Source organism: Stylophora pistillata, chromosome 3 (assembly GCF_964205215.1).
Source record: "Stylophora pistillata chromosome 3, jaStyPist1.2, whole genome shotgun sequence".
Taxonomy (NCBI): domain Eukaryota; kingdom Metazoa; phylum Cnidaria; class Anthozoa; order Scleractinia; family Pocilloporidae; genus Stylophora; species Stylophora pistillata.
In genome coordinates, this window is record NC_142521.1 from 42,320,960 (window position 1) to 42,335,442 (window position 14,483).

Here is a 14,483-nt window from a genome sequence, read left to right on the forward strand (position 1 = left end):
TAAGAACTTACATTCATAAACCTTTTTATTGGCTTTCTTTTTGGAAATTTATCCAGAAAACCCTGGCATTCGTTTTAGAGAAAAATAAAAGAAAGTGGAGCACCACCACCACTCGGTACTGAACTGGTTCATCAGACGAATGTTAAAAAAAAAAATTATTCATTTTAAGCCATGTGTTTAAAAAACAAAACTTTTATGAGTTGGTTTGGCTCCTCGCTAAGACTTGTGGTATTGATGACGACGGCAAAAACGAGGAGGACGACCATTTTAACTAAAATCACTTACGTAAGCTTCAAACTAAAAAAAATGCATTATACTCACTCCTGATTTTGGATTGACACACTTTTTGCTTCCAATATGTTGTAAGGATCCTCCAGCAGTGAAGCTAAACTGATGTCCCCCACATGACGAATATAAACCAAGAACAACACCATCTTTGACTGCTCCCATTGGCTGTACACACTTGCCACTTTTGGTGTGTTTCAGATTACCGTTTTGTAGAACAAACTCTAGTCTGATTGAAAAGAATGTCACGTTGAATTAATTACCTTATTAGAGGAAATTGACGATGCACTTTATTAACGCCGATTTTAAATTAAATGCATCTTAATTTACATCGATGTTGATTTGATTCACAATTGTTTGTTTTATAATACATTATTTACTTCAATAAAGGTACATGGACGGGCTCAAACCTGTCCATGCACCGGTACGACTCCCTAAGAAAGGAGAAGAGAAAGGAAATTATACTTAACAGCTGGAAAGCTGCGGGAACAACTGAAACATTAGAAAATGCCAGGGTCCAAGGGAGTGTTCCCTCTCCAGATCCATTTACAGAGCAATAACACGACTACAATTAGCTAGCAATGACTGGAAATGCTGCTGTTTTTTTTTTCTTTTAGATATATATTCATAGACGCTTGTTTTAAATAAAATTCGCGTAAAATAAAGTTAGGCGTATACACTCTTTTCTTAAATTTCGCGCTCATTTGATGTATGTAAACCTAACTTATAGAAAATTGGCGTTAGTTTCGTGCAACGTAAATTTTCTTCCTATGATAAGGTAACTTATATTTGCGAACAGATTTGTGAGTGTTTCCTTTTCTCATAAAGCTCCTGCTCAAAACTGAACCAGAAGGGCTCCTTCTTTATTACATCCTTGTTAAAGCGAGCATCAATCTATTATCCCTGATATTATAACCTTATAATCATTTGTGATCATCATCATCATCATTAGTATTGTGACAAGGTTTGTTTTTAATTCTTGTAATTCTTTAATTTAATTTCTTCTCATATTATAATATTAAGGAAAAAGGTGATGCTAGTTAGAGGATTTTTGAATTAGAAACTTGTTGTCACATGCATGTAAATCCTACCTGCTTTCGCTGCACCCACTATGAATAAGCAGCTTAGTTCCCTCTCCGACGTTAATTCCACCGCCTTGCGGGTGAATGCACCATAAGGAGCCGAGGTGAACTAATGAACCTGGACCATCCAAACTTGTCGAACCTGGAGGAAATAAAATACTTAGCCAGGGCCTCACCCGAAAACATTTTATGCATGAGAACCTTATCAGTAAAACATGCCTTCTTAGGGCTTTGCAGTGTAACTAGTAGAAAGGAATTGCGGTTGAAGACAAAGGAAACGAAACCTACCAGACAGTACCATGATTAAAAGAGAAAGAGAAAGCGGCAGGTCGTGTATAATTTATTTTTACTTTTGGCTCTTTCAGACCCAACGTATCGAAGAAAAGTCATAGGGATGTTCTTGAAACCAAAGCGATCCAAAAGTTTTGTGGTTATATTTTACATAGACAACTGACCCACGGTCCAGCACTGATTTGCTCTTCTTCTCTTGATGGATCTGACAGTCAAGTCACAGTGGAAGTTCTGATCGTCTTTTCTCGGATCACATTTTTTTTGTTTCAGCTTTGATCCCTTAGTTGCTCCATCTGTGTCAATGCATAGCTTTGAATATGAGTTCTGTTAATAAATTAAACAGTAATGAATCAGATTTTTTGTGGACAACGCCATTCCACCAAGGCATCTATCACTGACAACTGTCGCTTGGTAGCGCAATGAACCATAAAAGATATGTTCATTTTTCTTGGCTTTCTTCCGTGGCTTTGCATCTACAGGGACATTTATGATGGGGAAGCGAATGATTATATTTAAGTATGTGTGTAACACTCAAATTATTAGCCTATAGACTTACCATTATTTGCCCCTTGAGGGTGTAAGCCCAGTTCTGCTTTTCATCAGTTGCATTGCAACCCGTTACTTTGATAGAAGAGCCATCACTCTTGGAATCCACAAAGAGACAGGGGCCTAGTCTGTCATCTGTGGCCGATTGCTGATTCTCTATCATGAATATTTCTACAGTACAAAAAAAAAAAAAAAAAAGAAAAGAAAATCACCAAAAAAAGAATTTTATGTTTCCAGCTTGCGATGATATTTGTTTTTATCATCTGAGACCCATATAATGCTGCGTAGAAAATGATTGCTCTTTTATTCCAAAGTTCCAAGCTTGAAAGAAATTATTCTTTACGGCACCCAGTAAAAGACAAAAAACGAACATGAAAATTTTTTTGCGAGAAATTCAGATTGGCTTTATCATGGTAATGCCGATAAAAATGTTTTTTTCAATCAAGCATCACATAGTACAACTAACACATCTATTATCCGTGGTATGCTTTTTTTAAGGTTTTTGGGAATATACAGATAAAAAGAAAAAAAGGGAATCGATTATTCCTAATAAGAGTTAGATTTTTCATTATTTTTTTACCCTCATTACCTGACATCTCAAAGTCGGCAAATGGATTAGGATTGTCATAGTAATTTTTCTCCGTATCCGTGGGGTTCTTGGGATTCATCTTGTCTTTGTACCAATCAGTGGCTTTATCGGCCCCACCCCTTAGACTTCCCACAGGATTATTCAGGTTGAAACCGATTGCGAGATAAAGGCGTTTTCCAAATATGGTCAGATCAACTGCTGCGTTGAATATAAAATTGCTGTGTCCACCGCCTGCGTAGGCTGCAAGTCCAAACTCGAATAAGATGCTGCATTGAAAATGGCCGGAGGGAAATAAGGGTTACATATAAGTCAAAAGTACAGGTAGTGATAATGTGGTATAAATGCAAAGAAAATTTTAAAAGTAGACAAATCTTTTTGTATTTGAGCGAAATATTAAAGAAAAAAAAGGAAAATGTGCAACGTGCCATATAAAATGTAGAACTCAGAACATAAAAGTACAAAAAAACTCACAGACAGCATACAGACAGACAGACAAATTGATTGATAGAGTGAGAGTGAGTGACTGACACACAGACTAACTTACAGACAGGAAGACCGACCGACCGACCGACCAGCCTACCGACTGACAGACCGACAGACTGACAGACTGACAGACTGACTGACAGACAGACAGACTGACAAACTAACTGACTGACTGACTGACAGAATGACAGACCGACAGACTGACAGACCGACAGACTGACTGACAGACTGACTGACTGACAGACTGACTGACTAACTGACAGACTGACTGACTGACTGACTGACTGACAGACTGACAGACTGACTGACTGACAGACTGACAGACTGATAGAATGATAGACTGACAGACTGACAGACTGACTGACTGACTAACAGACCAACAGACTGACAGATGGACAGATTGATCGACTGATTGACTGACTGACAGACCGACAGACTGACAGACTGACAGACTGATAGACTGACAGACTGACTGACTGACAGACTGACTGACAGACTGACTGACTGACAGACTGACTGACAGACCGAAAGACTGACAGACTGACAGACTGACAAACATTTCATTTACCTGTGCACTCTAAACAGCTGAGTCAGGACAAAGTTGATCGCTTTGCTGACCCAGTTACAGGCCATCTCAGTTAACTTCAAGAAGCCAACGGCGATGTCGAGGACGTTGCAGAGACCCTTTCCGATAAATTCGACGGCCTTACAAGAGCCATAGCAGAGGTGAGAAACCGCTTAGGAAAAAGATGATGTTGAGAAGTGATGAGTTTACATAACTATAGTGTGGGAACTTGACAACTTATTCTGAGTGAACCCAAGGGGTTCTTACGAGTATTCTGTTAAGCCGTTACTACTGTACACATGTAACTGAACATTTTTTCTCTCTCATTTGATTTCATCGAGACAGATTTCGTGAAATGTGGGTGTAACCAGCTGGTGATGTTATCAAGAGACGCCTAGCGTCAATATACTCAAAAAAGCTGAACAGTTTCCAACATGGTTACGTTTTCAATTGCAGTTTTCAGTATCCTGTCGATCAGTACGTTAATCCAGAAAAAAACTTGATAATAACAACAAAAGTATGTGTCTTGTTAACCAGTTTTGAGCATAAATCTTAATTTTCCATTTTGCATCAGTTATCTGCTAAAAAAAAATGATATAATAAAATTGTGAAGAGAAATTGATTTATTTTCACTCCTAGGTGTGAAAGAGTTGGACAACATTGTAAGCGTCAGCAACAGATAGTTTTACTTCTGGTTACCACCGCACTCTCAGCCCTTTTACTTTCAAATTCCAATAAGTAGATGCCCCCCTTTGATTGCTATGAATTTCCTTGAAAACGAGACAAGAGAATTTGGTGTTGCAACCAGATGAAGTCCTTAAACTGATCAGTTCATCTCTTCTCCTACCTTGTTTGCAAGATTACATATAAAATGGTAGAGAGAATTTGTATGTGTAATCAAATGGCGACGAGTGAAATTAGGAAATAATTTTGACAAAACACAAGTGAAATGATTTCCTAATTTCACGAGAAAACCATTTGATTACCTTTTAATATCGTGGGTGACAAATTACGTTCACAACAGTAATTGTTTTTACTGGTTCATTCTATCGAAAACCGAGAACATGAAGAAGAATATGGTTTTCGTTTAAAGCATACATTATTGTTAAAGTTCGTACTTTTCTGAGTTTCTTCACAAAAAATACCTTTCAAATTCTTCGTGCCTGTTAATAAATTTCGGCCGTTTCTTTTAATTTCGTAACTTCTTCAGGGGTCACGGTCTTAAATCTCGACGCCATCTTGGCTCTGATCGAGATACAAGAGATGTTACCATGGCAATTTTGCGCCAAAATTAAGGAGTAATTTGTCACCTATGATATTAATATATTTATCCCTTTTAAGGACAAGAGTCAGTGAAGGGTTAAAAAGGAACCTTACAATATTTCAACTAACCTTTACATCCTCCCCCTACAAGACCTTCGCATATAATTTTGCTAATAAAACGACGTTTGCGTATGTGAAGGGCAAAATTTTCATTTTGCATATCTTGTATTTCTCTTCTCCTTTTCCAGCCCTTAAAGAACTTCTTGATGGCCTTTCCAACCTGAAACACAGCGTAATATTCAACATCCGTAATAACGTTGATGATGATGAAGATGACAGTGAAAAGAAAATCGAGCATCAAGCTTACATGACTACTCGCTACTGAAGAAACTTACTGGAGCTAAAGCTTTCCCAATTTTCTGGAAAGTCTTCTTAATCCACTTGCCTGAAAAGGAATTATCACATTAAAACCAGCAGCACAATTCAATTTGTAACAGGTTGGCTTAGTTAATTCTAGAGCGAATGCGGTAGTCAAAATAACAGAGGAACAGTTCCTCGGTAGCCCAAAATAAGTAGGCCCACTTCTTGGGTTACTATAGAAAAGGAACGAAAACATAAAGAAAAACAAACCAATAAGAACAACAAAACAAAACAGTTTTGCATAGTAAGGTTGCGTGGTTTTCTTTGGGCGTTTCTTCAATGTCGCTTTAGCTTCAGCCAGAGGCATAGCGATGACGGGCGCTATGACTAACCCCCCTCAAGAGGCAAAGCGATGAGGGGCGCTATGACTAACCCCCCCAGAGGCATAGCGATGACGGGCGCTATGACTAACCCCCCCCCAGAGGCATAGCGATGACGGGCGCTATGACTAACCTCCCCCCCCAGAGGCATAGCGATGAGGAGTGCCATTACTAACCTCCCTTCTCCCCTTACCTTCCTATCATTGTGGGATAATTTTCTTTTTGAAATTCAACAAAATACAAAACTTATGATTTAGCTAGTGAAAATGTGCGAATCTTTCCCAGAGCTTGATAGCTTTAGAGTTTTTTGACTCTTGTACCAGTTTTTCCTCCGAGCCCGCAGAGTCACAGGATAGAGCAATGTTATCAACCATTCCACCTTAGACAAGCAGAAATTCATAACCGGGAGCCTCCAGCCCCTCACCTCTTCCCTTTGATAACAGTTCTATATCCCACTAAATTAGCTTTTGTCACTTAATGACAATTTCTACTGAGGGCCACAAGCTAAGGTACTCATTGAACTCAAATGTATATTGGTGTTGGACGGTACTTGATATAAGAACTAAAATCTCAGATACACCATGAAAGCATTTATAAGGAGAGCGACTTACCGGCTGCATTAACTATCCCACCGATCCATTTGCCAGCCGCATCCAGCCATCCTTTACAGTTCCGTTCAGCTTGAGCGCATTTGAGCTTTTTACAGTTATCACACTTCAGTGCCATTTTTCTTTTACAGTTTTCCTTTTCTTGGATGACTTTATTTCTTGCATCAGAGAGCTTCTTTTGAGCAGCATCGAAAGCTCCCTTGACAGCTTTGGCGGCGGCATCTAATGCCTGGAAAAAAAGATTTCACAATAGCTTTTAAGCACCCGGATAGAAAAAGGTGAGTTAAATCAATTCAATCACGACGCTGATGGCTTTATAAAGAAAAGAAAGGTCACCTAATGCAAAATGGGCTTTCTGTTATCCTCTGTCTCAAACTTTATCCTTTTTAAAATGAATGAATTTTTTTGGATTTCTAAAATATTAACCTTAGTTTTTATCTCATAATTATGGCATAAAATAGCAACTCAGAGAAAGGAATACAATCTTCGATGCCGTTCGAAAAGTATGTTGATTGTGTAACGAGGTCCTAAAAATAATTTGCACGATGAGTTTGATAATCAAAAAACTGTAAAAACGAAAGATAAAATCCGACGTGTCGGAGTAGTCATGACTCCATTATCAAGGAAAACATATAAAAAATCATGCAAATTGCAATTTATAGAGCGTTTTTGGCGCAAAGAATAATCGGAGTTAACATTGACCTGTTACCGGAGTTAATATTTACCTGTTTGGCCTAGAATCGCCTTCAGAAACAGATTTGTCTCACTGAACGTATTACTCGGGCAATAAGGGAAATTGAAACCTCCAATATCACCAGCTAAACATCTTGAAAGTGACTCAACCAACTTTTTTAGTGAGGTAGGTCATAAGATAATTTTGAGGATGAGGGCACGAAGGAATTTACTTACGTTGTTTATTCCACTTAAGTCAACTGTGACTCTGACGTAGAACTCGGCACTTGGGAAAATGATGCTATAAGATGCAAACACGAACAATTCAGCCTTGATGAGATTCAGGAAGTTTCCTTGGATGAGTAGTTCCATTCGGGTCATTGTTAAGTTCAGCCGACAGTAAGTTGAAATTCCCAGAAGCTCTGTGTAACCCTCAATGTAAGCCTGGTGAAAAAGAGTGTTGTTTATTAGTGCCTGTACAATGTAGGCCTCGGTTGTTCGAAAGGTGGATAACGCTATTTGGTGAAAAACGCAGTACTTTTCATTAACAATTATCCACTGTCAGTAGTGATTTAATTATCCGTTGGATAGTGTTTTTAACCTTTGAACAACTAGACCCAGAACCTTGACGCATATGAAAATATGGCATCCCAGTCGACAAAGTCTGCTTGTCGTAAGTGGTCATATACATACGAATCTATGTTCTTCTGCGCATGATAATGTATTTGGCAAGGGCAAAAGATTGTACCTAGAGCGCAACGCGAAGTCATGCATATATGGGGGTAGGGTTGAATCTTGAATCCCAGAACCATGCCTAGGTTCGGCTAAATTTTTGTACTGGTATGTTTTGTTTATCTATCTTCTTTTTTACCCCGTTTCTATTGCTGTTTTTTTTTTCAGATGATAAGAAATGTTTTATATAGGCTTGATTGGCCTTGGTATATTCGTCGATGACAAATAAAGCGTAGAGTTAAATTATTAATTTGAATTATTTTATTTTATTATAAATATCATATTGAAACTGTATATCAACCCACCTCTATGAAAATTGGAGTCTTTCTTGCGTCAACATAAAACCAAGGTCCTTTATCTTGCTCGGAAGGGCTACGAGTGATTTTCACAATGCCCAAAATATTGATTGGGTCAGGTTTCAAGTCCACAAAAATTGCCTGTTGAAGAAAAGTTTTCTAAGGCTTTGAAAAGGACAACGGGAGGTACTTACAGTGCACGCATTTTCCGTCCTGTCATGTATGGGAACCATCACCTCCGAAATGTGGATTTGATCACCCCATAGCTGTACAGAGATTGGGTGTGGGTTTTGAGTGGAGTAGAAGTGGAGGACAGGTATCTCTTGGATGCATTAGGCTCAGAAATTTCAAGTATTGGCAAATCTATGACTTCTAGGACCTTGAAGCACTGAGCGTTTTAGAAATAGAAAGGCCTTAGGCAGCCGTCTCCAGTTATCTAATAATATCTGCCCACTGACAGTAGATGACTGGCGTTGAATTTGCCAGCCCTTTATACTTCAAGGAAGAAATCACAAGTATTCCGTTGATAACAGTCACAAAAAGAAACCAGCCCCTAAAAGTTTCTTACCACATCTGATAGTTTAATATGTGCAAATATTTCCCATCCCAGAATATTAACTCGTCCTTTGATCATAAATCCTTTGTAGATGTACGGGCCGCCTGCGATTCGCAGATCAACATTGTCTGTTGAATATGAGCCCTTTAAAATAAAAGTAAAACAAGAATTTTGGGATTATGTTTTGAAGGGAGCAAAAATAAATAATGCTGGTAGCCATGATGTAGCGCCGTCGTGAGTCGGGATCCGTGATAGAAGGACATCCAATCCAGGGGAACTTAGTCCGGGTGTTAACCGTATAGGAGGTGTCATAGTGTATCTTTTACATAAGATTAGGATATGCTTTAATTCTGACAATTGATCACAGCATAAGTTCCATAAGGAACAGAATGAATTGATGACTCGAAGGATAGCTGAGAGACCAATCAATGTACCGCTGAGGCGGAGGAACAAAATTAAGAAAAGGTAAAACTCTACCGATGAATCAATGTCTTCAGGCAAATTCCCTGATTTTGTAACATCCCTTTTTCAACTCTCTATTTTCACTGGCTCAAGCTTGCGTATTTCAACAAAGATAGAGAAACGACCTCCTTAGATGTAGCCTCCATTCTGTCCTGCAGATTTTGGAACTAGAGGAACCTCCTTAACTCAAAGCTTCTCTTGGTTATATTGGGCAATTCAAGTTCATCACGCAGAGCTGATGCTTTTTTGAGATGATGTCTCTCGACACTTACCTCGACGCCTTCTGGGAAGCCAGTCTGGGCAATTGGAGGTGGAAGAGGGAATTTCAATCCCAAAAGTCGAATGATTTTTCCAAGAGTCAATGCTGTCATGCTGGCATAAAAAAACTGAGGCTTTCCGATTCCAAAATATCCACTTCCGCCGAAACAATGACCCTATCAACAAGACAAAGAAAAAAGACCCAATTTGCATACATTTAACAAATGGTAAACACCACAGCGTACACGCGGGAGGTTGCTAAGCACGAAAGAAGCGTAAGAGTCGCGCGAGGTGATAGCCGAGAGCGACTCTAGCTTCTTGAGTGCTTAGCAAACCTCCCCAGTGCATCCATAACTCAATTGTGTACGCTGTGGTGTTTACCACTTGTTTTATAACATAACATTGATACATTGTTGCTAAAGAGTTCCCTTCTATTTAACAAATCTTACGTGACCAGAAAAAACAAGCGCGCGCGGAAAAATAGTCTTTGCATTTGCTCACGTCAGCAGCGTACACCCATGGGCAAATGGAGGACTCTAAATTGACCAATCAGAGCGCGCGCTTTACTTTGGTTATGTTATAATAAACGTTAGATAATCATTACTTTTAAATGTTTTTACTTAAGTTAGTTTAGACTTTACACCTCCTTTTGTTTTCCAGATGACTTATATATTAAGGAGCGGGAGAAAATTACTTTCAGGAGTATGTGAGTGATTAATTTGTACGATTTTTGAAAGATTTGAACATTTTGTACCAAATGCTGAAACTGTATTGCTGTTTTAATGTAAAATGATGTTGATGTTACGTACATCATTATTAAAGTCTGCTGGTATCAGACAATCATATCCAAATTCAACTCGCATTCCAAACTGCACACCAGTGACTGGAAATGGCACTCCAACTTGATACGTCAACCTTAAATCAAAAGGTATTATTGTTTCTTGGCAATTAAACGCAAACGCGAAGTGCTCAGATTATAACATGCAGTTGCTTTAAAAAACGTGACCCTCCACGGGATTTTGAAAATAAAGGTGACACCACGCCTACGACACTGACACTTTAGAACAAAATAACATATTCTAGCTTACCTCCTCAGTAGTTTCTTTCGATTTAGTGAACACAGAAAACATATTGTAGTGTAAGATATCAAACAATGGGGCGGAATACATTGAGCTATAAAGCGTGTCAAGGTTTCAAAACAAAAGGAAGCGCGTGAAAGAACACAACAGATCAAGCGTGTGAGAAGGGCACCCAATTGCGTGAAGCAATTTCTTTTTAAATGATCATTAGAAATCAATAGCCAGATGCAAAAGAAAAAAAAGCATCTAACCTTACCAAAATATCGACTGTGGCTCAGTTTGTAGTTGCAAATTACTAGGAGGAATGGGGTCAGGCCCCGTCGACGCTTGCATGGATTCATTTAACTTTTCATCCATTTTTCCATTTTAATTCTATTGACTAGTCATAATCCTGATAGCTAGAATCAGAAGCCATAGCTTTGTGAGCTGCTCCACCTGGTCTTACCCGAGGAAAATGTTGCCAATGCCGAGAAATGGAATGAAGAAGGCTTTCTTCCATATTCCTCTCATGCCCAATTTTCCAGCAACCTCCTGTTGTAAGAAATCGTATTCCAACACACCAACCAGAAACAGTTCGCTATTCGGTGCTTTGATACCATCGCGATAAATGTCACCATTCACTGGAATCTTTATGTCTGCACGGAATCCCATCTTTATATGCTTGTTCGTGGCATTCCAATCAGCCTAGATAAGATTGAGGGAAAACGGTCTTAGAAGTGTTTTCTGATAAAGCATAAAGAAACGAATATAGCTATATTGTAGAGCAGCCGGAACGTTTCCTATCCCCAAAATATATATCATTGCGAGGGTTAACGAAGGTTTAATTTCTTCTGAGGAGGAACTTGCCAATACCTACCACACGAAAACAGATCAAGCTGTGTCCGTTCTAGATGATTTGGTTTTATCAACTGATTTGATAATGTAAACTGATTAGCTATTCTAAAGAGTTTCTAGGCTGAGGCTTCAAGTGTTGAAGAATGTCAGAGCCCTCCGTTAGCCCGTCTTCGTTCTCTCTAACGAAGAGATAACGCTCGAAATCTCAGCTTAGTAACTCTTTACTGAAGCTAATGTACATTATCAACTCAGTTGATAACACCAAACTATCTTGTCAAACGCATAGATCTTTCTTAGTAATGGCTTCTATGAAATCAAGGGCAACAAATCTATACCCTCCTCCCCTCCCTCCCCTCCCAGAGTCTTTGCCTCAACATCTTGAAGAAGTGCAATAAAAGGTTCTTCATTTCAGCCGTAAAACTACTTCGATCACAAGCAGCCAAGATATGTCATTTAGAATGTTGAATGAATAATATTTCAATGTTGCCGCCTACTCGCGCATCCTACAGTTGTAACTTACCTCCACGTACAACTCAAGTTTGTGAAAATAAAGGCCATCAAAGATACGGATATTAGCAAAGCCTGTAGCAATTCGGATATTTTTCCACTGGAAGTGACCTGTAATGTACCACTTGGCAGTTGGCCCCACGATCATCTTAACAATTTCACAGAATTTATTGCCTTTGCAGTCTTTTGGTAAAACGATTTGAGCCGCGGCGAAAATTCCTGCAAAAAAGTGCAAATAAGGTCATTAATATCTGTTTGCAATGATTACTCGCCGAAGTACGTAGATTTGAAACATACCGCAAATTATTTGTTGAGTTTTTGATGCACTGTGTTGCATAAAAAAAAAATTTAGTTTTACATTGGCAACAGCACCGTGGAAAACAGACTTCCTTTGAAACAAAGCGTTGTCACCGGTTACTCCATAAAATGCTTTTAGTAGTGGCTGCCCTTGTAGAGCATTTAAGAGCATTCATTTTGTTTCTCCTTGAGCCGAACTAGATAAGCTAAAGCTAAAATGTATTTATCTTAGGACAAAGTGCCACCCTTATTTTCAACCGAAGATCATAAAGAAATCAAAATCTTTGTTTGTTAAGTAGTCTGTTAACGCCCCATCCCTTCATTTTATTCTTTGGATTTTCTCTATGGAGCCGAAATTTTTGGAATTAAAATGAACAAACCTACCTCTAGGAATGCTTGTGGTGACAAAACTATGCAGCGGTTCTTTTGAAAACTTTGTCTCCGCATCCACATAGAGGTCCTGAAATCCAAGGCTCTCTGGCGGGCAAAATGATACCCCAATCTGAATGAGAAAAGGCAAAATAAAGGTATTTTATTCCAACATGTACAAGACAAAACAATATTTCAATCATAGAGCTTGATATTCATTTTCTTCACCAATTCATAATGCATTATATTTTCAAAATTTTTTAATACCGTTTACCTCTAACTCAAAGCCAAGTTTGTCCAGGAAATCCACTCCGATTCCGGACAGTTTTTCTGCAACTTTTCCAAAAGATTCCCGGTCAAAGGCAAACCCGACAGCAAAAGCTGGTCGTCCAAATCTGATTCCAGTTATTATCTCAACATGAATTGGGACACCGCCAGCATCGATTGAGGCTGTAAATCTGTATACTCCACCCTTTGCGAGCTTCCTTAAGAATTCAGCTGGCTTTAAGCTGAAATCCCACAGACCAATTCCTCTGTGAAAAAAAAATAAATTTATAAGTAACGCATGTATATATCATGCGAACCCAGTGTTAAGAATTTAATTATTCCCAGTAGGCAGTGTATTATCAAGCAAATAAGGAATCGATAAAGAAAGCAATAAAAAGCACTTTTTAAAGTATTGTGTAAATGGGTGATATGAAAACAATGAGTGAGGACCACGACAAACTATCCTGAGCTCAGCTAATATCCTTTATTTCGAGTTGATTCTTGAAAGCCAGGCTAACTTGGGACACAAGAAAACCATTAAAAGGGTTTGGAGATTCATAACACTTTAGAAGTTTACTACTTACTTCAAAGCATTCACAAAGAAATCTGGCAAGGAGCTAGGCTTTAACCCGAAGGAGGCCATTACGTCCACAAATGTAATAGAAGATGCAGTGCCTTTAGCGTACACTGATCCACTTATAACATCTTTCTTCACTTCAGTGCGGAATGCAGTTCCTGACGCGATATAATGATCCCCCTTTGCTTTAAACGTCTGAGAATTACCTTCTGTGTAATACGTGAATCTTAAGTGGAGATATAAAGCAGCAATGATTATTGCTCTGTTTAATGAATTGAGGCTAATTTAAATTTTAATCATGAACATTTGTGGAATAAGATTTCTTTGTTTCAGGATTTTAATCAGAAACACCGACACAACCTTATAATTGATTTTATTACACAACTCGGGCAGTCAGAGGGCCAATAACTAAAATCAACCAATCAAAATGTAGTCCAATATTCTCTAAGTATTGGACCGGGCACTGTCCCGAATGGTCCCGAATGATACCACACTTGTGTCCCTTTGAACTTCAGTCGTATAATAAATCTTTTATTAACCAAGCTTGCTCGGGACCGTATTGGAAGAATATCGGCCCTCGGTCTTTTTTGTACGGACCTCGCTGCGCTCGGTCCGTACTGTCAAGACTTCGGGCCGAGATTCTCCCAGTACGGCCCTCGCGCTTGGTTAATTAGATATATGAATTAGTAAAGATAAAATTGGATCAAAGCGATAGAGAATCTTTTAACTCCGATCACTTCTTATACATTTGAAAATATATTAGAAAGTGTCCTGGGAATATCCGATCTCAGATGACATTCTCTTGAAAGTGTACTGAAAATACAGTCACCTTCAAACCGACACAAATTCTTACCTAACATTTTTGACGACGAATCCGGTAAACGGCACATACTCATCTGATTTTGCGCACTGAAATTCGTATTTTCTAAGAGCTTGTGACTCGTCAATCCAGATGGTAAACGCAGGAACGGTTTCACTCAATTCGGGCTTAGTCCATTCCGGTATCGCGGATATTTTTGAATAGTATGTTGCTTTATTTGTAACAACCTTGTTGATGGTCAGCGGATCGATTATCTCAAAACAAACCTGAAAAAAGATGGACAAACGTTAAAAAGAAGTGAATAT

At 38.7% G+C, this 14,483-nt stretch overlaps 1 protein-coding gene and 1 pseudogene across 2 annotated transcripts in view; one reads left to right on the forward strand and one right to left on the reverse strand.

Annotated features, from left to right (window-relative positions):
- LOC148736186 (uncharacterized) overlaps window positions 1-14,483 on the forward strand; it is a 300,358-nt pseudogene that overhangs the window by 115,919 nt on the left and 169,956 nt on the right. The gene's annotated exons all lie outside the window — the stretch shown is intronic.
- LOC111331763 (uncharacterized) overlaps window positions 1-14,483 on the reverse strand; it is a 35,206-nt gene that overhangs the window by 17,092 nt on the left and 3,631 nt on the right. The window contains exons 8-27 of the mRNA XM_022936935.2: window positions 14,212-14,444; window positions 13,366-13,584; window positions 12,789-13,047; window positions 12,530-12,647; window positions 11,862-12,067; window positions 10,953-11,191; window positions 10,238-10,343; window positions 9,443-9,604; window positions 8,721-8,852; window positions 8,162-8,293; window positions 7,362-7,568; window positions 6,456-6,681; window positions 5,500-5,549; window positions 5,234-5,384; window positions 3,845-4,013; window positions 2,794-3,059; window positions 2,215-2,375; window positions 1,823-1,982; window positions 1,377-1,509; window positions 322-514 (exon numbers count right to left, since the gene is read on the reverse strand). Of these exons, the coding sequence (XP_022792670.2) occupies window positions 322-514; window positions 1,377-1,509; window positions 1,823-1,982; window positions 2,215-2,375; window positions 2,794-3,059; window positions 3,845-4,013; window positions 5,234-5,384; window positions 5,500-5,549; window positions 6,456-6,681; window positions 7,362-7,568; window positions 8,162-8,293; window positions 8,721-8,852; window positions 9,443-9,604; window positions 10,238-10,343; window positions 10,953-11,191; window positions 11,862-12,067; window positions 12,530-12,647; window positions 12,789-13,047; window positions 13,366-13,584; window positions 14,212-14,444 (3,522 nt within the window). The remainder of the gene's footprint in view (window positions 1-321; window positions 515-1,376; window positions 1,510-1,822; window positions 1,983-2,214; window positions 2,376-2,793; window positions 3,060-3,844; window positions 4,014-5,233; window positions 5,385-5,499; window positions 5,550-6,455; window positions 6,682-7,361; window positions 7,569-8,161; window positions 8,294-8,720; window positions 8,853-9,442; window positions 9,605-10,237; window positions 10,344-10,952; window positions 11,192-11,861; window positions 12,068-12,529; window positions 12,648-12,788; window positions 13,048-13,365; window positions 13,585-14,211; window positions 14,445-14,483) is intronic.